The following is a 23819-nucleotide window of genomic DNA, read 5'->3' on the forward strand; positions in this document are numbered from 1 at the left end:
CAATAAATTGTGATGGTATGAGTTACGGATATAAGAAGGCGGTAAGAGAGGAGAAATTTAGGCGCAGGGATTCTGAGGTAAACAGAATACTTATGGTTTTATTACTTAAGCCTAAAGAGGTAAGGCAGAGCGGAGAAATTAAAGCGGAAAACAGAAGAAGAATAGAAACACAGTAACAATTGTAGCAAAAGGCCAGAAAACATCTTACGGTGTAAAATAATTGGGCTACTCTCCGCGGTACTATTCAAATATTAACAGCGCTGCTTAGTGCTATATGAGGACAATTGTAACCTCCAACGGTATTCCACCAGTATACCGCAGAATGGTCGATGGACGTCTCTCTTGCTTTCTACCCAAGGAACAACCAAGAGTTTACAGGAATGATGACGAATATGACTATACGTTACTTCCCTGCTGACAAGCAATCGGAGACGTTGCCATGGTAGGTTCGTTGTCGGTCAGTCGGTCACTCAATGCAGAGCATGAGACTCGCAGAATGCAGTGATTTTCTCCGTCATGTGAAGATTAAGCGACATTATGTACATAAGAAGTTGTTTACAATAAAGGGATGTTTCAGATATAGTCCACGGATTTTACAGAAAACCAATATTATAAGAGAAAATAGAAGAAAACTTTTCCGGTATTCCTATAACCCCCCCCCCCGTGTCATATGTATATCAAAATCTTCCCCAGGATGAGTATACTCTAAATATGAAGTTTGGTCGAGATCTATCCAGCCGTTTTGCCGTGATGGTGGAACAAACACACGAAAAATAAAAACCACTGATACGGTCTTGAATTGACCTAAAACGGATAAATATCTGAAAAATTGTCAAAACAAACGAAATTGCTTACAGAGTACCCCTTGCAACTTTATTTATATAGATTATTATTATTATTATTATTATTATTCGGCGAACTAAAACATAAGTCGGCGCTATGTATTAAAATATTGATTTTTACAGTGATTTGGTGGATGTTTTAAATATCAATTGGGATCATGATAGAGTAATTTCGCCACTGGCTTTTCCCCAACAGAACTGTGGTGCGAATCCCACTCAATTTATGTGAGATATTTTAAAATGAAAGTCGCATCCTCACAGTTTCAATTTTACGTAAAACTGGAGGTCCTGTTGTTATAAACACGATATCAATAGTATCGTAAAACTACAAGCTTGCTTGCTTTTTGATACCAATGTGTACGCAAATCAAATAATCTTTAACTATTTTAGTTCAATTTTGGAGCAGATGGGCTGTGAAACCAAAGACCATAAATGTTACTGTGAGTATCTTCGACTTGCTTAAGTATAGTCTAATAAGAAACACTATTTCAACACCCTCACTCTTATCACACATACGAGACTTGCTGCACCATCAACTGACTAGTGTAAATATCCAGAGTAAATAACATGGTGACCTACAGTATTACTGCATACGAACTGACAGGAAATCCCTCTTACCTCTGACTCGTAAAACATCGGTCTTATTTCCTTTCTGCGAGAGTTATCAGCCATAATTTTTTCTTGAAAACATCCCAGTCCACTATTGTAGCTAAGCCAGTTAATTCATGCTCCACAACAAGACTGGGAAACTCATGTCCCATGTCTGAATATCGGTGCAACGACAATGCTACGTGTGTTCGCTTGTGTTTTTGACGTACAATACTGTAATTCTACAGTTCTAGAACCGTTCTAGAACCAGCGAGTGTCGCAAAGTGATGTATGTAAATATAAATAACCGGGCAAGTTGGCCGTGCGGTTAGGGGAGCGCAGCTGTAAGCTTGCATCCGAGAGATAGTGGGTTCGAACCCCACTGTCGGCAAGATGGTTTTCCGTGGTTTCCCGTTTTCATACCAGGCAAATGCTGTACCTTAATTAAGGCTACGGCCACTTCTTTCCTATTCTTAGGCCTTTCCTATCCCATCGTCGCCATAAGTCCTATCTGCGTCGGTGCGACGTAAAACAAATTGTAAAAAAGTAATAATAATAATAATAATAATAATAATAATAATTTCTACAGAAGACTTGTGACAATAGTGTTCACTTTCTCATTCTAAAGTTGAGGGACCTAGTAACAAGAATGTTACATTGCTAGTGATGCAATAGCACCGCCATCTCGATGTGCTAATATCGCCATGCCGCGCAGCTAATAATTAGTGTAGCTCTGGACTTGTTGTGTGTGGTGTCGTTTGATTCATCTCAGTGAGCTCTACAAGCGTAGAGCAAAAAAAAAATTAAGAAATTTGTGGCGCGAAGAAGTATGAAAAATGTACTTATTTTGAAAAATATCGCCACATATGGATATAAATATTGCCTCAAACTTATAGAAAACGAATTCGAGAGGGTAGAAACATTTGTCACAATATTCCAAAAAGTCCAAAATCACCAATGCCGATTGCGAAAAGAGTAACCGGGAGCCCCAGTAGAGCATATCGCCGTTGCGCCTAGGAAAACTGCTGTGTGATAATATTTCAGCTTAGAACTCTGAACCAGAAAGGTTCTGTAATCATGTACTACATCAACGAATTTTCGTTCGATCGAACAAGTGGCTGTGTGGTTCGGGTCACATACAGTACGCGTAACTTTTAGTGATACCTGGGCTCCCTAGTGCTGAATCGGTAGACCTCGGTTTTCTTCGAGACACGAAATGGCAACTTTTGAAACACAAACTATGAATCGATTATGCATCGCCGTGAGACATCAGGCGTACACTTTACGAACTACTACTGTCGTTGTTTACACAGCAAAGCCTAAATACAGAATTCATGCTAGGAACAAGATTCGCATCGAGAAATGTTATATAATGTGTGTGTGACACACTTGTTGGCTTAAGATAATAAAGGTTTAGAAAATTCATATCGATCGATCTTACCATCGATTCGATTCAATTCAGATTTCATTTCCATTTAGTTGGCAGCATTACCGGAACCGGCGGAGCTCCCTCCTTACTCCTCAGCTCCGTAAAACCTGGTATCACTAAAATTTTCGCGAACTGTAGCTATCAGCTTGTATTCGGGAGAGAGTGAGTTCAAACCCCACTAAAGGCAGCCCTGAAGATAGTTTTCCGTGGTTTCCCATTTTCACAGGGGCCAAATGCTGGGGCTGTACTTTAATTAAGGCCACGGACGCTTCCTTCCCACTTCTATCACTTTCCTATCCCATCGTCACAATAAGACCTATCTGTGTCAGTGTGGCGTAAATCAAATTGTTTAAAAAAAAAAAAAAATCGTCTCCAAGTGATGCATGTGCTGCGGGTCAGTATTTTTCCCCTAAACATTGTCACGTAATACTGTATTTCGAGGCGCAGCGGCGATATTTACTACGGAAATGATGGGGACAATTTCCATGCTAATAAAATAATTTCTTTCGACAGTCCAAATCGCGTGGTGCGTGTTCTACGTCAAAACTTGTGGCCGCAACCCCGATACTGCTCTATTCGATTCTATTCACATTCATTCCAGAGAAAGGAAAGGAAAAATACATTTCAAGGCCTTCTAAACCTAGCCCAATAATTCTCCTTACATAATTATTGTAGTATTGTGACCACAGATTAACACTGTTAAACATATTCTCCACACACACATAAGTTATGGGGAGCGATATCAAGAATGTCGGAAGTTCTTAAAAAATGTATCTAAAGGAGCTAATCACGTAGCTGTCAGCTTAGATTCGGGAGGTAGTGAGTTCGACCCACCCTGTCGGCAACCATGAAGATGGATGTCTGTGGTTTCCTATTGTCACATCAGGCTGTACCTTAACCATGGTCACAGTCGCTTCCTTTATACTCCTATCCCATCATCATAAGACATATATGTGTCTGAGATGTAAATCAAAATTGTAAAAATTTAAAAAGGAAGTTACCTTGAGTTGGTAAATTCTTAATACAATGTCCAGCAATTATTCTGTAATAAGCTTTATAAGACAGACACGCATAGACAAATAAAAATTGAATGTCTGGTGTGTTGGACTTCAAACAGTTCCAAACGTGTAAAAATCACACCAGATGCGGAGTGAATTCGCAGACAAATTTTAATTTTGCAAAATGTCTCATATGCTCATAATAAAACCAATTCGGCTTAGGTCACATTTAGGTCAAATCTCAAATATTCTGTACTATATGAAATAGTCCACTTTGAGAATTTTGCTTATGAAGAATATTGTATAATAGAGTCATGCATTTTTCGCAATAATTTATGTTCGATTTCGCGAAAAGGAAATATTTTTTCGTGTTATTTTGCGAAATAGGACTTGAAGCATCTCTTGAATTTTGCTGTAATCAGTTTCTGAAATTATTCATAAAATGTCCCGTTCATGCTATTTTTTAAATTATTTATGTTCAAGATAGTTATATAAATAGAAACCATAATTATAGATAAATCATTCATTATTCCTTATGTGATCTTTATTAGGACTATAATATAGCGCTAATCAAAATTACGCACTAAATGACTCTTTCATTCCATATGGTCATACCATTAAGGTATTTCCTACAATATTGCAACTTAAAAGGTATTTCCGTCGAATTGAGAAATCCTTATTCTGCCTTCCATTTTTCATCACATACAATTCACATTGGAATACAATTTCAAGCTCGTGATTTTTCAAAAATTTCGCTGTAAAATCGCGCTTATTGCAGAATAAGTAAATTTTGCTTTAATCTGGCCTTTTCCCTTTATTTCGCTGTAATTCGCGAAAACGATATTACTAATTTCTTAAACAGAATCAGATGAGTCGTTAGGATATCTCAGAATCGCATGCGACAAAATCACACCTTTATGTATAGATTATAGTCAGTGAGAAACTTACTTGTTTTAATATTGTATAATATAGAATTAGTGAGAAACTTGTTCATAATGAATTTTGCATAGTCCATATTAATGGTAGTGTGAAACATAAGAGTATTTACAAAGATAATTTTATAGTGACATAGTCTGTAGTTTGTGAGAAACTTGTTAAAATAAAATATCTTCTCTCCTCAGGCACCAGAACCTGCAGGTCCTTGGGAAGGAGTGCTGGACGCCTCCAAGGACGCTCCAGAGTGTATACAAAAGAATTACTTGTTAGTTAATCCGACCGTCACAGGCCAAGAGGACTGCCTCTATCTGAATGTGTACACACCTAAGGTAAGAACATCGACACCGCAGACAAGGAATACAGCATTATATACCTAAATATAATCACTTAGAAAGACTTTGGACAACACTTTAAGATATTATTATTATTATTATTATTATTATTATTATTATTATTATTATTATTATTATTATTATTATTATTATTATTGTTACGGTGATACCGTAGTTTACAGAGGTGGAAGGAAGTGCGAGCATGAATGCGTTTGGATATACGGAAACTGAAAGATTGATTTAAAACTTTAAAATTGGCAGTTTTTTGATTTCCCCTTTTTTCTTTCCTCCTTTCAGATGTTAATTTTTAACAAAAATAATTCGCTAAGCGAATAACAAAATCTCAGGTACAACAATGATTTCTAGAAGTAATATTATGAATTCATAGAACATTTCGTAGAATAATTAATGTTGTTTAATTAACAATACGAGCTTGAAGCTCCAACCTTGCCAATGTGACAAGAACGACCACTGCTCCATTCAATAATTTTTCTTACAAGAGCACCTTTGCTCCACCAAATTACCTACGAGACAACTCTCCTAACAGTATAACATTCCAGCCTTCCAAAGACACCATTCAACCTTGAAATTAAAAACAAGAGCGTATTTGCTTCATAAATTTACACTTGGAAATCTATTTTCGAAAGTTCACAATTTCGAGGCCCATCAAAGGTACAACCTACATTTTACAAAATCAAACATATTCACTGTCTTAAAAATGCTCAAGATATCTTTAACATGGAGTTAAACAGGGATAACAAGTACCCATTCTACAGGGCTTTTGAAAAAAAAAAGTTAAATAACTGGCCCAAAAATCAAAATAGTAAGGAGGCGAATTCTTGCACTCCTAGAAATTTACAATTGAATGCATAAAACCCTATTTGGGCTTATGGCCCGACGTTACAGAGGCTAAGCCTGTGCTACTGAGGTGACTCGACGGAGAAACATAATTATTTAGATTGCAGAAATTACAAGAGAGAAAAGTTACAAAGCCATAGTCACCTCAAAATCAAGTTGAGAAGGAATACGAGAGGGTACCTCACTCTCTATTCCCTGATTTCGGATAAGTTCTTTCGTCTGGTTTGAAATTACATTTCGAGTTTGAATTTTACGTTTTTATAAAATGAAGTTACATTACCAAAGATTTTAAACATTCCCCTCAAGCTAGTATTCGAAGACTATCACATGGTTATACTGAATCTGCCATTACCTTGAGCTGGTAGACGTCCCGAAGATGGACTCCGCCTCCTTTACTAACACACACACTGTAGACTGGAGCGATCACAAAGACAACTTGGTCCCAAAAGTGCCAGCTTTTATAGCTGATGGGAAAGTTCCAGAAAACTCTGGGATAAAGCCCGACACACCGCTAATTCTGATTGGATAATTAAATAAATACCAGAAAATTTTGATTGGATGAAAAATGAATATACAAAACTTTTTATTGGCTAACATCTTAAGTCAGCGGGAAGAGATACAAGTGTTGTAAACTTTAACACACCGAAAACAAAGAATAAACTATTCAGTTTAGGAAACTTCAACATAAAATATTACTCTACACTTTTAATAGTTCATCTTCACACCAGAGGGCATAACATAAGTTTATAGTAGCGACATCTGTTGAGAAATGTTCAAACTTCTTGCGCTAGTTGTTGCGAGTTTTATATTTTAGATAGCATTCTCCAAGGCGCTTAATTTAAATGAACGGGGCGGGTGTACCTCCGGTACAATTATTATTATTATTATTATTATTATTATTATTATTATTATTATTATTATTATTATTATTACCGCCTCCGTAACGTAACGGATAGCACTATTAGCTGCCGTCCTCGAGGGCTCGACTTCGATTCTCGGTACTGCCAGAAATGTAAGAATAGTAGGAGAGCTGTGTGCCTGAAAAGAGCAGTGTACTTGGGACGAACACACGAGATTATTATTATTATTATTATTATTATTATTATTATTATTATCATTGTCATGTTTAGTCTCCTGAATGAATGTTGGCGATCATCGCAGCTAACATTTCTCGGTCCCTGCAGCATGGTACAGTTGTTTAGTTTTCTGTATATCAGTCGAGTTCTTGATATTGCTACGGAAAGATGTTCGTACTCTCCCTCTGTCTTTCGATTTTTACTTTCAGAATAAGTTACAGAACTTTGTGTTTATCCCACGAAGTACAGGCTCCACATTCTAATTGTCTCCTTTACTATGAGTCCGTTGTAAAACCTGTTCGTTGTTAGCATGTTGAATCCTGGAGACCTAACATTCATCTGTGTAGCCAGATTTTGAAAGCTTCTAACTTCCTGTACGCTGTTTCAGAGTCCATGTCTCAACATCATAGAGCAAGGTGGACTACATATTTTACCATGCCCTGTCGGATTTCAATTCAGAGCATCAATGCGTAACAAAGATTTCATTATGTTAAATGTGGTTCTAGCTATTTCTGAACGGGATTTAAATTCCATATCGGAATCTAGGACGTCAGTAATCCAGCAGCCAAGTTACTTAAATTCGCCTACTTGTTGAACTTAATGCTGTTTATGCTGTAAACTTGGGGTCTTTGGCTCAATCTTGTTGTTTTATCATCATTTATACTTAATTCTATTTCTTCACTAATGTCATTCAGCTTAGACCCTAGCTCGAAATAGCTGTAAGCTGTCAATACTCTCACAAAGGATTACCCTATAATCTTACTATTTGAGAAACTTATGATATGTATAATTTAAAGGATAATGGCTTCCATGGAAATTGCTTAATACTTTTCCTCATCATTCCCGATTCTGTGTCTGATAAAATTCCTCTGAGAGGGATGTCCCAGCGTTGAGAAGCTCGCCCATGTTATCTCTTGCCACAGACATTTCACTTGACCATAAGTTTCTCCAAGGTCTCCTCTTCAACTTGGGTGATGCGATCGAAAACTGGAGAATTCACATATCGTCAACAGTCTGGTTTTAATTTTAATATCTTACAAAATAAACATGTTAGTGCGAAATGCTGTCCAAAATAATATCTAGAGCAACTTTTTCCTACATTGCCTTTCAGAGGTGTCAATTTTCTTCAAATCTGCAGCATGAATAGTCCTATTTTTCAGATTGTAAGCGAATACTGAGAATACTATCGATCTAAATATCCTCATTTTAGTTGAACAGATGTAAAGGTGCAACCACAGAAGGAACAGTAATCAATATCATCATAGGCATTCACACCACCTGTTGCCATTTCTCGATGAGTACAGTACTTTCACATCTGCCTCTTGACGCAGGTCAAAGCAAAATTTAGCTTCCACCGAAGTTCTGGTCTCGTCCATAACTGTGATAATGGAAGCTGCTGGCTGAGGTTTGGGTGGTTCTGAGCATTGACATTCAGAACACTACTAATGCGTCTGAATGTTATGAAATGTTCAATGCATGGACATAGTAACATCTGACCCCCAGTCACTTCATTCATGGACGCTCCTCTATGCCAACGACGTCTTCTTGGCAAACGCACAACGCAAGAACCTCAAACGGCAAATACGACATTGGAATGACTGGCTCAACCAATTCATACTTCGCCTAAATAGATGGACTGTGTTTGACAAACCTATGGAACCATCAAACTCGGTGGAGACGATCTGAAGAAAGTGGAACATTTCAAGTACCTCGGCTTTCTTATATGCAATGACGGCGACAGTGTTCCGAATGCTCGTGTACGTGCCTGGATGAAGTCGCGCTAAGTAACTGGGGTCCTGTGTGATTGACGGATGCCCCTACGCCTTAAATCGAAGCTGTACAGAAATGGGGTGCGCCCAGTCACCCTCTATGTGTCAGAATGTTGGCCAGCAACAGGTTCTGCACGTGATGGAAATGGGAATGCTCCGGTGGTGTCTTGGACAAACGCGATTTTACCATGCCATCAACAATGAAGTTTGACAAAGGATGGGAGTTGCGCCAATTAGGGCGAAACTGCGGGAAGTCAGGCTTAGATGGTATGGACACATGGTATGCACCAATTACCACTCACTGGAATGGACAGTCATGCACCTTGACCCTGGTGAATGGAGACCGTGTGGTGGACCCAAGAAGCGGTGGATGGATCGTATCAGGGCGGACATGGACTACGGTATGTGGCCGTCGTCATGAGGATACCCTGGGTTGGGCCAAATGGAGACGGATGTGCCGACAAGTGCGGGAACAACGCAAAGACGTTTGGGGTTAATTAAATATACGCAACCATTTTACTCAAAACCTCAGTGAAAACTCATATACGAAAATGTAGCTGTTGATTAATATTATCAGGTGTGAAAAGTGTTCATAAATGTGCCTAATGGCAGCCTGCTCATAGAGTCCGTAGTGGCCCTGCAATGGCACTTTCCCGTACGGTGAGGGGATTAATAGCAAAGTACATCACTCCTCTTGTTAAATAGTACGCCTCGTTTTGGCGACTCCATCGGTTTTTGCTGTTTCCGGTGCTATTTGAAGATCCACCTAGGCTCAGAGCCTATGTCCTAACAGACAGGCATTCACTCATTAGCGAGTATGTAACAATTGCCTTCCGAATGCTGTAGTGTTGCCGATTATGGGTTCTCAGATAGCTCAAGAGACCCGTTCCAGAACCACGAGCTCTGTCACAAAGCTGGAATGTCCTGAGATTGCATTCCTACTTCCACGTACACCTAACAGGTGGTGTTGCATTACATTCCAAGATCTATTTTCAATGAGACTACTATATCAGCGTCGTTCAGGAGCACTCCAAATTCATCCGGTGCAAAAACAAAATCTAGGTGCATATTACAAGGGCATAGTAGCATAATCCAAATTCAGACAGTCGATAAATCATAGTCTTGTGAAACGTGAGGTAGTTCTTGCTCCATCGTCCCAAACGTTGTCCAAACGATGATCCAAAACCCTTTCTCTGGTGTAATCTTGCGGAGCACTGTGTTACATCTACGAGTGTGTGCAACTTTACATAGTCATGATAATTATTACCATGCCAATGGAATATAACAGCACTTCGGTTTAATAGTGTAGCAACATTTTCTTGAGAAAATCCTTCCTCACAAATTCTGATTACACAGTTCTTCTCAAACCTCTGTAATTGTTGACAGGGCGTGATCCTCTTTTCGTCGTCGTCGTCGTCGTCACCGTCGTCGTCCTCGTCACCGTCGCCATCGTCGTTATAAGACCCTGCTGAATAAGGACCTGCCCTAACAGTTTACGATTATTGGTCAGCTGTCACCACTTGCTCCATGCAAATGCTCTGACCTAACTGACCCAACTTGTGTGAGAGCTGCCGCTAGGTCATTTACAGTCGAAAGTGATCCGATGTAGAACTCCATCTGTTCCATCTTCCATGTGTTTGTCTTGCACTGTAATCTTTGAGATCTAAATACTCACTAATGGTCTTTCTGTTTTGGAGTTATTTCTAATATGGTCCTATCCATTGCTCTCTTGACTACTCTGAATTTTTGGGTAATTTTAACTCCTAGTTTCACATCTGCTTAAATAATCCCCTCTTTAAGCACAGAGGTAAACGGCTTTTAAAGATAATTACTGGTTTTCCAAATGGACATATTCATCTCATACTAATTCCATACTACTGGTCTATTCTCTCTCATGGTGTGCATGTGTAGTATTATTGTGATATATACGCAAATGCGCATATCTTCATAAAAGTAAAGATATGTTTCATGTTGAATTAGGATTACTAAAGCTTACTTGTTCGTGCATTATGTGCGTTATGCATACTTTGGACATTTTTGCCTAATTTAATGTTACAATATATTTAGTGCATATTTACAATTTCTTGTGGCGAGTGCAGTTTTCAAGTGTTCTGTACATCGATAAAACAAATAACATTCTGAAGACGCATCTTTAATTGCAAGGTGGTAACGTCATGGTAATCTTGGCAAAACTGTGCGGGCTGCGCATATTATCAACTTTTCATAGAATGACATCAGGCAGTTAGAGACAGAGGGAATGAAGTTTCGTTTTTTCACTATCCTATATAATGTCTATTAGAAGATATAAAAGACGCATTAAGAATCCCTAAAGGAAAGTTACATGCTGTCTTCGTAGACTACAAGAAGGCTTTTGATTTATTAAACAGGACTATGATCATTGAGAAACTAGAAGCAATTACCGGTAGAAACTACATCACAAAAATTTTGAGGAATATTCTGAATAACAACATGATACAGATAGATGACAATGTGGACGTGTCAGACCCACTAGAGCAGAAGATTGGCGTATTACAAGGAGATCCAATCAGCCCCTTGCTCTTCAATACTGCGACTGCGGACATTTCCAGGATCATTGCTTCAGGAAATGTGAAAATATATGCATACACAGACGACATGGTACTGGTGTCTCGTGAAATAAAAAACCTTCAAGAAGCATTCAATAAACTTACATCATGGGCTACACACAATGGATTGCAACTAAATGAGAAGAAAACAGTGACAATGACTTTCAGGAAAGGTGGCAAGCCAGCAGCCAGTGATATGATATAATATACTACAGACGATAACCACTAACAGTTGTCTCACAGTTTAAGCATCTTGGATTAACAGTACAGACAAACGGAAACACGTTCATCTACCACATCAAGGAAAAAGTGGCAATTGCCATATCTGCCATGAACAACATCCAGAATATACAGAAAATTTCATTGGAAACTGCGTTGAAAGTGTTTAAGCGAAAGATCTCACCGATATTAACCTACGGCCTGACACTAATCTGGGAACAACTGCAAAAGAAAGACATCAAAGAAATTGAAAAGGTAAAAGCTAGATTTCTGAAAAAAGCATTGGGAGTCCCTAAGTTTACCCCATCACGTTTGGTCTACCTGCTTGCCAGAGAACCCTTCTATATTGTAAGGCTTGAATTAGCATTGCCCACGTCAGGAGCATACCAGAGCCTATTAAGGGAACTTCAGGACAAAAGGGATTTCTTCTCCACAGACGCGATGATCAACAGGGAATGGATAACGGCTAACTATGAACTGAGGCACACCATGACTCGCTTTGCGGTCCATGGTTTCCACTACAAAATCTGCAAGAGGGATACCTACCATGACCCCAGTGAACTGTGCCAGTGTAAACTCTGTGGCGATCCATGTGATAAAATGCAAAAACAGACAAATCTCGCTGACAAAATTCTGTAATAGTTAAGTGCTATATAAAATATAGAACTATACATTGACCACTATGGCTATAACTGTTTTATAATATGGCCATTGGCTGCATTAAATATTATTATTATTATTATTATTATTATTATTATTATTATTATTATTATTATTATTATTATTATTATTATAACAGAAAGCGTGCAGAATCAAAGTTTTAGTGCATATACAGAGTGTCCTAGGAGGAATGGTCAATATTCAGGGATATGACAGGAACGATCATTTGAAGCAAAAAACTTCATATGTACATATGCCCTATTCCGAATGGTTTCTTACACATCTAATGCACACTTGTTTATTGGGCGCGTGTGTGTGTTACCCACCCAACCTCTTTGACGTTTCATTCTAGCCTAACGTATCTCGTTGCTTTCAACGTCTTTGTTCGGGATGTCTTTCTGTCATTAAACTAGCCCGTTGAACGCGCAGCTGTCCAGGGCGTGTTGTGCTTGAAGTAACCGCCCCACGGCACTTAACGCCCTTGAAAGGGTCTTGGCCTACCCAGCGACTGCTGCTCAGCCCGAAGGCCTGCATATTACGAGGGGTCGTGTGGTCAGCACGACGCATCTTCTCGGCCGTTATTCTGGGATTTCGAGACCGGGGCCGCCATCTCACCGTCAGATAGCTCCTCAATTCTAATGTGAGTGAAGTAGCACGAGGGATTGAGAGCGTATCGGAGAGAAGCATCGGTTAACTGTGTTTGTACCCGCGCTGAGTTAAATACCACACATCTACACCAATAAAGAATATGAAGATATGGTCTGTGTTTACAGCTTCTGCGATGGTAGTGCTCCTGCTGCTGTTGAGGAATACTGTCGGCGCTTTCCGACACGTCGAACTCCTGATTGCGTAGTGTTCAACACAGTTTTCAGCACATTGCGTGAAACAGATATTCTTCCGAGTTCCCATTTTTCTTCTGAACGTGTAGTTGAACAACCTGTGCAGGAACAACAACGTGTTGTTGAAATGGTGCAGTTTAGTCCTACTACCAGCATACGGCGACTTTCTGCACGTATCGTTGTCCCACGAGCACGCGTATGGCGAACATCACCAGTGGAAAACTTGTAGCTATTTCAGCATGTAAAAGAGGTTGGATGAGTAAGACACATACCTGCCTCCCACTAGACCAAAAACAAATTTACATTAAATGTGTTCTATCTAGGAAACCATTCGGAATAGGGCACATGTCCATATGAAGCTTTTTTGCTTCAAATGATCTTTCCTCCTGGGACACTCTGTGTAAGTGCAAATTTGGCAATATAATTCATATTTGCATGTATACTTTAGTGCATATAATACTCAACACTAATAATAGTAATCCCTTTGGTCACAGGTCAGTCCTCCGTTCGGCCTCCTCCCTGTCATGGTGTACATACATGGTGGTGGTTTCTTCTCGGGGACGGGAGCCAGCTACATCAGCGGGCCCGAATACCTCCTGGACAAGGACATCGTGCTAGTTACATTTAACTATCGTCTGGGAGCTCTTGGTAAGTAATCAATGCTGATCTCGATCCATGAAAGCAGATCAAGCCGTGGTACAGTTTTAACTATGTAAATTAAGAATAGTAATGTCCACAATAGTTCTAAAATTTAGAAAATAGATTATAAGCTTCAGTAACAGGTTATCTGCGACCGACATGTCCTTCTCAAAATGAACTTTGCCGCAAATAATATTAAAGCAATAACATATTTTTAATTTGCTGCAAGGTTAATTACACAGAAAAACAGTGAAAATTATTCATGGAAGAATGAGCGTTTGTAATGGATTTCGACCCACTAAACACTAGTTTCGTTGTAGCACCCTCAGTTTTCAAAATATTATAATACGAGGATTGGGGCAAAAGTCATGGCAACTATTCTTTTTCTTGTAGATATGTGAAGGGATCACAAACGTATATGTGTCGTGTGGAAGGTCTTCAGACATAGTGTGTATGCAGAACAACAGATGGCTCTGTGATAGCTGGTAGTAGCGCAGCGAGGGCTGTGAAATCAGTCAGTTGGTGAGTGTCGTGCGAGATGGAAGTAACCCGTGTTGAGCAGCGCGCTTACATCAAAATAGCCGTTCTCCGAGGGAGAAATAAAATGGAATGTCACAGTGAATTAGTGGAAGCCTTTGGGAATAATGCCCTACCATACCGTACAGTAGCACGGTGGATAGGAAAGTTTCAGCAAGGACGTGTGTTAACCAGTGATGAGCAACGTGCGGGATGACAGGGATTTCCTGGTGCGACAGGTGCGACGTGGCGTTCGGGAGAAACGTACGGATCTTGTGGAGAGTGCAATAATCCTGCACGACAATGCAAAACCACATAAAGCAGAGTGTGTAGGGCAGCTACTGCGACGTTGAAGATGGGAAGAATTGGACCGCCCACCGTACTCTCCCAACATTTCGCCCTGTGACGATTAAGGAACCACTTCGCGGTAGGCGGTTTGAAACACGAGAGGACATTGCTAATGCTGTGCACCAACAGGTGACCCGATTCACACATGGTGCGGCAAATGCTGAGGCAGGTGCTATTCAGCGCCTCCCACATCGTTGGCAACGTGTGTTGTCAGTAGCAGGGGACTACTTTGAGGGTCTTTAAGACCAGGTTGTCGTGTCAGCTTTATGTGGTTGTCATTTTTTTTCACCGGGAAGGCCATATTGCCCTGTATACTACCGTAATAAATTAGTGTGTTACGATATTTCAGTGCTATTCATTGTCCACACATGTAGTTAACACCTAGTCCTTTCGTCTGTATATGTCTCATTTTCCAACCGGACTGGTATCTTCAAGAAAAAAAAATAGTTGCCATGACTTTTGCCCCAACCCTCGTATATACCGGTATTGTAACTTACGTTGTAGAGGAAATGATGTAATGTGTTCACACACGTAAGTTGCATTGTTAAGTAGCCACAACTGGTATTGATTTATGCTGCAGGTTCGAAATGAACTTTGTGTCGGGTACATCGGTTGCATCACATCACAACACGACACCCTGATAAAATATCACGTGTTTCGTAACACGCTGCATCAGTCGGGAGGAAGCGCTTGCATTGCTTGGGTACGAGTGTAGAAAGAGCAATCGGGATATATACTTTGATGAGAGTTTCTTTGTTCGTTTATTCGTTAGTGCGTTGTTGTTGTTGTTGTTGTTGTTATTATTAGTGTTTACACACTGCTACGGCGATGTATAAATTACCTAAATAACTTTTGTTATGAGTGTGAAAAGTACACAGTTAAATCTGGTAGATGATCTGACACATCCCTACTAGAGAAAGCGTATGAACGGTATTTTTGGTGTCAGGACAAAAATGGGCATTACGTGTTGTCTGTATGAAGTACTCGTCTCACACCGCGCGTTTCGATGAATTTGGGCCTGAATCTATTGAGGATCTTCTGAACGTAGTGAATTGGGACAGCGTAGATGGCAAACAGTGGAACTGGTAGTTAGAACAGAATCGAGCTAACCAGAATATGGTCTACACCCAGAGGGTGGTTTACTCTAGGATGACCTTGGGCCTATGGTAGCGTAGACCTTCAGTTTCATAGTTGCCTAGAGATGATATTAGGGCATTTTGATCGTCTGGAAAGCTGGCGTAGAATGTTCGGATATTCTTTTTCGATTCTGGTGTAGATATCTTCTATTTTAAGATCCTTTGGGATGTCTCGATTCCGTTCGAACCATTGCGCTCCTGAGATAAGGTGCAGCGCGCGGTTCTGTACGTTCTGAACCCTATCCAGGTGAGCCTTAGCTTCAATTTCCCACATTGGGCTGGCATATTCGAGGATTGGTCTTAATGAAGTCAGTCTTGTACAGGGTGAACGTCTTACTGGTTGGCTGAAGAGCAAGCATAATGTATCAATGACTTTCGCAGTGCCGATGGTATTGAGGGAGCCGTCCAATCATGTGGATGACTGCTATTTCAAGATAGGAGGTGAGAAAGGCAAGAATAGGAAGAAAATCAACTATCCCAACATAAAGTCAGCTATTATACCCATTTTACATAGCTCCTCCCTATTCGGCCCCGTTCCTCCAACATGGTCCATACCATCTGCACTGCGAAAGGCATTGATACGTTATTCTAGCTCTTCAGCCAACCAGTAAGACGTTCACCCTGTACAAGACTTCATTAAGACCAATCGTCGAGTATGCCAGTCCCGTCTGGGAAACTGCAGCTAAGACCCACCTGGATAGGGTTCAGAGCGTACAGAACCGCGCGCTGCATCTTATCTCAGGAGCGCAATGGTTCGAACGGAATCGAGACATCCCAAAGGATCTCACATTAGAAGATATCTACACCAGAATCAAAAGGAATATCCGAAATTTCTACGCCAGCTTGCCGGACAATCCAAATGCCCTAATGTCATCTCTGGGCAACTATGAAACTGAAGGTCTACGCTACAAAAGGCCCAAGGTCATCCTAGAGTAAACCACCCTCTGGGTGTAGACCATATTATGATCAGTTCGATTCCGTTCTAACTACCCATTCCACCGTTTGTCATCTATGCTGTCCAAATTCGCCATTATCCCAACATAAAGTTAGCTGTTATACTATCGTACATAGTTCCTTCCTATTCGGCTCCGTTCTTCCAACATGGTCAACAGAAGATGAAACTTGGGTCGATGTTAGTGATGGCACTGAGAATGTAAGCTCTGATGCATATTTCGAAAAAGTAACAATTTCACCACATTTCTTGACGTTAAAGGTTTTGAATGATCTTGTTGGCGACTGGCAACTTTCTAAGGCTCAAACACAACTCTGGGTTCGCGTTCTAGACCGAGAAGCTAGGGTGTGTGTCTTTTGAAATCGGCAGGCTACATTTACACTAATCCTTCTCATGGAAGATATATTTTCTCTCTCTCTCTCTCTCTCTCTCTCTCTCATGTGCTCATGGCACTAAAATGAAAGAAACATACAGCACTGTGGAACTGTTGTTGAATAAAGTTCAATAGTAACTCTACAAGGGGCAAATGTGTGCTGATTTCAATGTTATTACGATGTTTGTAGGATTGCAATCTGGATGTACAAAGCATTGCTGTTTTCATTGTGAGTGGAACAATCGTGGCCGAAATAGTCACTATGAGAAAAGGACTGGCCTGTCTACACAAATGGAACGTGGCTGCAAAAACGTATCAAATACTCCATGGGTGAACTTCAAGGACATTTTGTTACCACCATTCCACATCAAACTTTGATGAAGTATTTTGTTATTGCAATGTTCGAAGGTCGACCCGGTTTGATGTACTTAAGTGAGAAATTCTCTACATTCAGTGAAGCCAAAGTGAAAGTAGGTGTGTTTGCTGGCCTCCAAATTCACAATTCTTATTTCGACAAATCTTCTCGCCCTCTGGAACTAAAACTACTGGAATTCCTTCAAAACTCTGTTATGATTTTTTCGGTAATACGAATGCAGACAATTTTGACGTGTTAGTCAACGAACTATTACAGTCGTATTGCTGTGTGTGCTTTCAAAACGCACTGTGAGATCTAATGGAAGATATGTATTTTCCTTGCGGTTGATAGCAGCAATAAACGCTTTCTTTTAGTTGAAATATATTCCGAGATGCAGTGAACTTATTTGTAAACTTCCCATTGCGCTATGTGTAGAGCAGTCGCGATGTGAGAACGTACCTCATCATGTAGGGTATACCTTTGTATACTCACGATCAGAAGAATTCCGCTAGGGAAGGAAAATGGGTGACGTTTGGGCGTACATTTTGGCCAACCCTGAGGATGGAGAAGAGAAAAGCGAGGATCACTTTGCAAATGAATTACATATGTTGTTGTTGTTATTGTTGTTGTTGTTGTTGTTGTTGTTGTTGTTTGGGTCATCAGTCCATAGAATGGTTTGATGCAGCCCTCCATGCCCCACCCTATATTGTGCAAATCTTTTCATTTCTACGGAACTGCCACATCGTATATATAGCCTAATCTATCATATTCATGCTTGGTTTACCCCTATCATTCTTACCGCCTACACATCCCTCAAAAAACTAACTGAACAAGTCCTGGGTGTTTTAAAAATTTTCTATTATTTTGTTCCGGTCAAATATCGCCAAGTCGTTCTCGTCTCACCAATTCGATTCAGTATATTTACACTCGTGATTCGGTAGCGAGAAACTAGTTAGCTGATAGCGCCTTGCAAGAAGGCGATCACATTGTCCCCGTTGCCTTACAAGGTTCCAGCCAGTGACATTCGTTCTCAGCTGAGACATTTGGTTACGTCCCATTGGGAGATGGAGTGGCAGGCCGCACAACTTTCAAATAAACTGAGAGCGATTAAAGGAACTACGAAAGTATGAAAGAAGCAGTGATGTTATGTGGTCTTCGGATCGGCCATGGTACAGCAACGCACTGCTACAGACTGAAGGGAGAAGTCCCCCCGGTGTGTACTTGCAGTGGTCATCTGACCGTAGAACACACATCCTTATGGAGTGCGCGGGGCTGGTCCATCTGCGCTGTAGTCAAAAACTTCCGAGTACAATCTCCCTCATTCTACGAGATGACGATCAGTCATCCATTTTATGAGGAATAGTGGCATGTTTTATCATATTTAGAAGCCAATTTTCTATTTGCTTTTATTTTTTAATTTTGTTAACTGATTTTTTATTCTATTAGTTCTGTTTTAGACCGTTTTTTGTGTATTATTAATGTTTTTACTTTTAATTTGAATGAAATACCGCCTCCGTGATGTAGTGGTTAATGTGATTAGCTGCCACACCTGGATTCTCAGCTCTGCCACGAAATTTGAAAAGTGGTTCGAGGGTTGAAACGGGCTCCACTCAGCCTCGGGAGATCAAATGAGTAGAATGGGGTTCGATTCCCACCTCAGCCATCTTCGAAGTGGTTTTCCGTAATTTCCTACGTTTCCTCCTGGCGAATGCTGGGTTGGTACGTAACTTAAGGCCACGGCCGCTTCCTTCTCTCTTCCTTGTCTATCTCTTTCGATCTTCCTATCCGTCGCAAGGCCCCTGTTCAGCGTAGCAGGTGAGGCCGCCTGGGCGAGGCACTGGTCCTCCTCCCGACCCAAAGTCTAACGCTCCAGGACACTGCCCTTGAGGCCGTAGAGGTGCGATCCCTCGCTGAGTCCGAGGGAAAAACCAACACTGGAGGGTAAACGGATTAAAAAAGAAAGAAATTTGAATGAAATACATGGTTTCATTTCGAAGACAAAACCTTATTCCGTTTTAATACATTTTAATCTATTTTTAAATCATTTTATACGAAAATAAGGAATTGCGTATTAGATCCATTGGTTATATTAACTTCATAATCATTTTAAAATCTAGTCAGTGTGTACATTTTAATTTATTATTACAGTTCGTTTTATCTTGAACTATTAGGGGGTGATGGCCTAGATGTTAGGCCCCTGTAAACAACAATCATCATCATCATCAAACTGTAACCTTATCTCACTTCTTTCCGGATTGTTGCTTGTTTTTCACAGCTCTCGGTTCTTATCACTGCAGAGTGATGTTTGAACAGATTGTTGATAACCCTTCTTTCTTGGTATGTGTTCCCGATCCCCTTAAGAATCTCAAATAACTAGTCCAATCGCCTTACCGAATGCCAGATCTGCAAATGCCATGTACGTGGGCTTGTCCTTCTTATTTCTGTCCTGTAAGATCAGACGTAAACTCAGGGTTGCTTTACGTGTTCGTACATTTCTTCTGAAGCCGAACTGATCTTTCTCTGCTGGCCCCAACTTTGCAGGTTCGATCCTGACTCAGTCCAGTGGAATTTGAAGGTGTTCAAATATGTCACCCACGCGTCGGTTGATTTACTGCCATGTAAAAAACTCCTGCGGGACAAAATTCCGGCCATCGGCGTAGTTGATGGGACGTAAAACGATAGCATTATTGATCTTCCCCTAACTCAGCTTCAACTTGTCTTTCCAATATTCTGTAAATAATACGTGTTAAAATTTTGCAAGCGTGACATTCTCAACTAATGGTGTGCTAGTTTTCACACTTATCAGAACCTGATTTCTTGGGAATATGTACAACAACATTCTGTCTAAAATCGGATGGCACATCTCCAGTACCATACATCTTACACACTGAATGAATTAACGTGGCCATGCTATAATTCTGATCATCTGAGGGTATGTCATCAAATTTAGGTGCCTTATTCCTATTTAGCTCTCTCAAAGCTCTGTCTAATTCTGACCTCAAAATTGGGTTTACCATTTCATTAGCTCCAGAACTTTTTCGTCTACCCACTTCTTTCCCTTGATATAATTGTTGAATATATTCATGACATATTTCTGCCTTGTCTTCTTTCCCTGGAAGTGGTGTTCCATGTCTGAGCTCTTAATATCCATATATCTAACTTTCCTTTCTGTAAAGAGGCCACCGGGCGAGTTGGCCGTGCGCGCAGAGGCGCGCGGCTGTGAGCTTGCATCCGGGAGATAGTAGGTTCGAATCCCACTATCGGCAGCCCTGAAGATGGTTTTCCGTGGTTTCCCATTTTCACACCAGGCAAATGCTGGGGCTGTACCTTAATTAAGGCCACGGCCGCTTCCTTCCAACTAGGCCTTTCCTCCCCCATCGTCGCCATAAGACCTATCTGTGTCGGTGCGACGTAAAGCCCCTAGCAAAAAAATGTAAAGAGGCCGATGATCTTAGATGTTAGGCCCCTTTAAACAACAAGCATCAGCATCATCATCATCCTTTCTCTAAAGGTTTCTTTTATTTTCCTATATGCACCATCTACTTTTCCTATATGCATGCAACCTTCAACATCCTTGCACTTTTCTTTCAGCCATTCCTCTTCAGTTGTCCTGCACTTCCTATCTATTTCATTCCTTAATCGCCTGTATCCTTTTGTGTTTTCGCCGTTCGTCAAGCAGGTTTATTTTCTCGTGAGTTGTCCACTGATTATTACTTAATATTTCCTTTTTTCCTAACCTTTATTCAGCAGTCCTGCTGATCTCATTCTTCATATATTATGTTTTCTTCAGTCTTTTCATTTAGTCCTTGTACAACATGTTCCTTAAAACAATCTCTCACTTTCTTTACCTTCAACTTGTCTAGAACCCATCTTCTTGCATTCCTTTCTTCAGTTTCTTCAACTTCAGACGACATTTCGTGACTACCAAGTTGTGGGCTAAGTCCACGTTGCTCCTGGGAAGGTCTTGCAATCCACCACTGGGTTTCTGAATCTCTGCCTAAACGTAACGAAGTCAGTTTGATACTTTCCACTGTCTCTATGTATTTACCACGTATACAGCCGTCGTTTGTTGTTTGAACAAAGTATTAGCAAAGACTAAATTATGGTCGGTGCAGAATTCAACCAGCCAACTTCCTCTTTCATTCCTCTGTTCCAGTCCGAATTCTCCTACTGCATTACCTTTTCGTCCTTGGCCTACCAGTTCGTTCTAGTCTCCAGTCGCAATTAGATTTTCATCCCCTTTAACATTTTGTATTACATCTTATCTCTCTTCATATATTCTTTCGATTTCTCCATCACCCTTTGAATTAGCAGGCATATATTGTAGGCCTACGCTATTTGGTGGGCATTGGCTTGATGTCTGTCTTGACAACAACAACCCATTCACTAAATTAACGCAATATCACTTACCATTGTTAAATTCATCGACGATTCAAATGATGAATGGGAAATATATTCTTCACCAGAAAATCAATATAATTATCATTTTCGTTAGCTATTTCATTGATTGTCATTATTGTTAAACACCATTACTATGGTATGGTCTTGGCTCAGAATGGCTAGGAAGGAAACAAAAACCCTCTTAACTTGTTCCTTATTAAGGTGCCAACCCTGGGACAGCAAATGAGCTTGGTTCACCATGTCTGTGAAACCTTTATGCATTGGTGCAAAGACAAGCTCTGATTGCAAATCAGATGCTTGGCTCTCCTCAATCCTTGCACCTATGGTGGGTTTTCAAGGGCTGTTCAGTCTTTTTAACCTTTTTCTGTTTACGATTTGCAGGTTTTCTGAGTACTGGCACCAACCTTGCCCCTGGAAACGCCGGATTTAAGGACCAAGTGGAAGTACTCCGGTGGGTGAACGCCAATATCGCCGCATTCGGAGGAGACCCTCACTGTGTTACGCTGTTCGGGCAGAGTGCTGGGGCAGCCAGCGTACACCTTCACATGCTATCTCCACTGTCCCTGGGTAACTAACAATTCTTCAACGACTTCCTTCGTTATAAATATGTTGTGAAATGTTAGTTAGTAATTTATTGGCTTGCAATCTTCTTCAGTAAGATCAGTAAGCCTCCTTGGTACGGACTGTACATCTCTATAAATGTTAACTTATACATCAAGAGTACTGACACGTTGAATCTCTCACCAGTTTTCAAACTTTTTAAAAATAACATAAAGTCTGGCTTGGAAGGCCTGAGTGGTACAATCTTTTACAATACCCATTATTTCTCTGAAAGAAACCATTGCTTTGTACGCCTAATACATGTTGATGACCATTTCTTATGTGCTAATGTGCTATAGCACACTAATAATTTCATCTTACGGAACATGATTTTGTTTCCTTCGTTGTCTGCAACGGTTTATGAAAAGAGAATGACGGAAATCTTCGAAGCGTTGGCTTGGCTTTGGCTCACAAAGAATTAGCCGCGTTACTGTGTATTGAAATTCTCGAGGGAAGCTATGACGTCATGCAGGAGTAAGTCCTACAAATACTGGGTATAAACATACTATGTGTGACAATAAATCACACGTTGTGCTACCAGACTCACAACCAAGGTTGCTTATCCACCCTCTCACTCACTTGCTCAATAAATTTGATTTGACTCCTTAAGGCGGGTGCACGCATACTGTGAATACTGCGCCAAGTGCCGTGCCGAAGAGCGAATACATTGATATGGACGGGGTTTCGTAGCATGCTCACGCGTTCATCGACACGCGATTCACAGCTCGCCATTATCCGTGCTGCTGTTTGTGTTTCGACGAAGCATCAAAAAGATGTCCCGCCACGCAATGACAATCATTGGACGGGACTGCGAGTATTCCACTGCTCACACAATTCACTATCATTGCTTGCGAAATAAACTCGTATTCTTCACTGCGCAATGAATGGAAATGAAATGGCATATGGCTTTAAGTACTGGGAGTATCCGAGGACATGTTCGGCTCGCAAGGTCTTTTCATGTGACGCCCGTCGGTGACCTGCGCGTCATGATGAGGATGAAGTGATGATGAAGACAACACATACACCCAGCCCCCGTGCCAGCAAAATTAACCAATGATGGTTAAAATTCCCGACCCTGCCGGGAATCGAACCCGCGACCCCTGCGACCAAAGGCCAGCACGCTAGCCGTTTGGCCATGGAGCCGGACACAATAAATGGAAAGAAGATAAAACTCTACAGTTGGTTGAAATTGAGTAATTGTACATTTACAATTGTCATTTGAATTAACTAACTTCTTCAGTTCCTTTCCTGGTGAGACCTAGTGCTTATAGTGCATTATGTCTTCTGATATGGCCTAGAAAAACACGATTACTTTAAATGAGCCTGACTTAGTGTCATCCTTAGCTTTGACAACATGAAACTGACTGA

General features: G+C 40.6%; 1 protein-coding gene across 6 annotated transcripts in view; it reads left to right on the forward strand.

Annotated features, from left to right (window-relative positions):
• The window catches only part of LOC136876294 (juvenile hormone esterase), a 533707-nt gene that overhangs the window by 442719 nt on the left and 67169 nt on the right, over window positions 1-23819 (forward strand). For all 6 annotated transcript variants that reach the window (XM_068228365.1, XM_068228363.1, XM_067150121.2 and 3 more), the window contains 3 exons: window positions 4979-5122; window positions 13626-13779; window positions 22233-22418. In XM_068228365.1, the coding sequence (XP_068084466.1) occupies window positions 4979-5122; window positions 13626-13779; window positions 22233-22418 (484 nt within the window). The remainder of the gene's footprint in view (window positions 1-4978; window positions 5123-13625; window positions 13780-22232; window positions 22419-23819) is intronic.

Source organism: Anabrus simplex, chromosome 6, assembly GCF_040414725.1.
Source record: "Anabrus simplex isolate iqAnaSimp1 chromosome 6, ASM4041472v1, whole genome shotgun sequence".
NCBI lineage: Eukaryota > Metazoa > Arthropoda > Insecta > Orthoptera > Tettigoniidae > Anabrus > Anabrus simplex.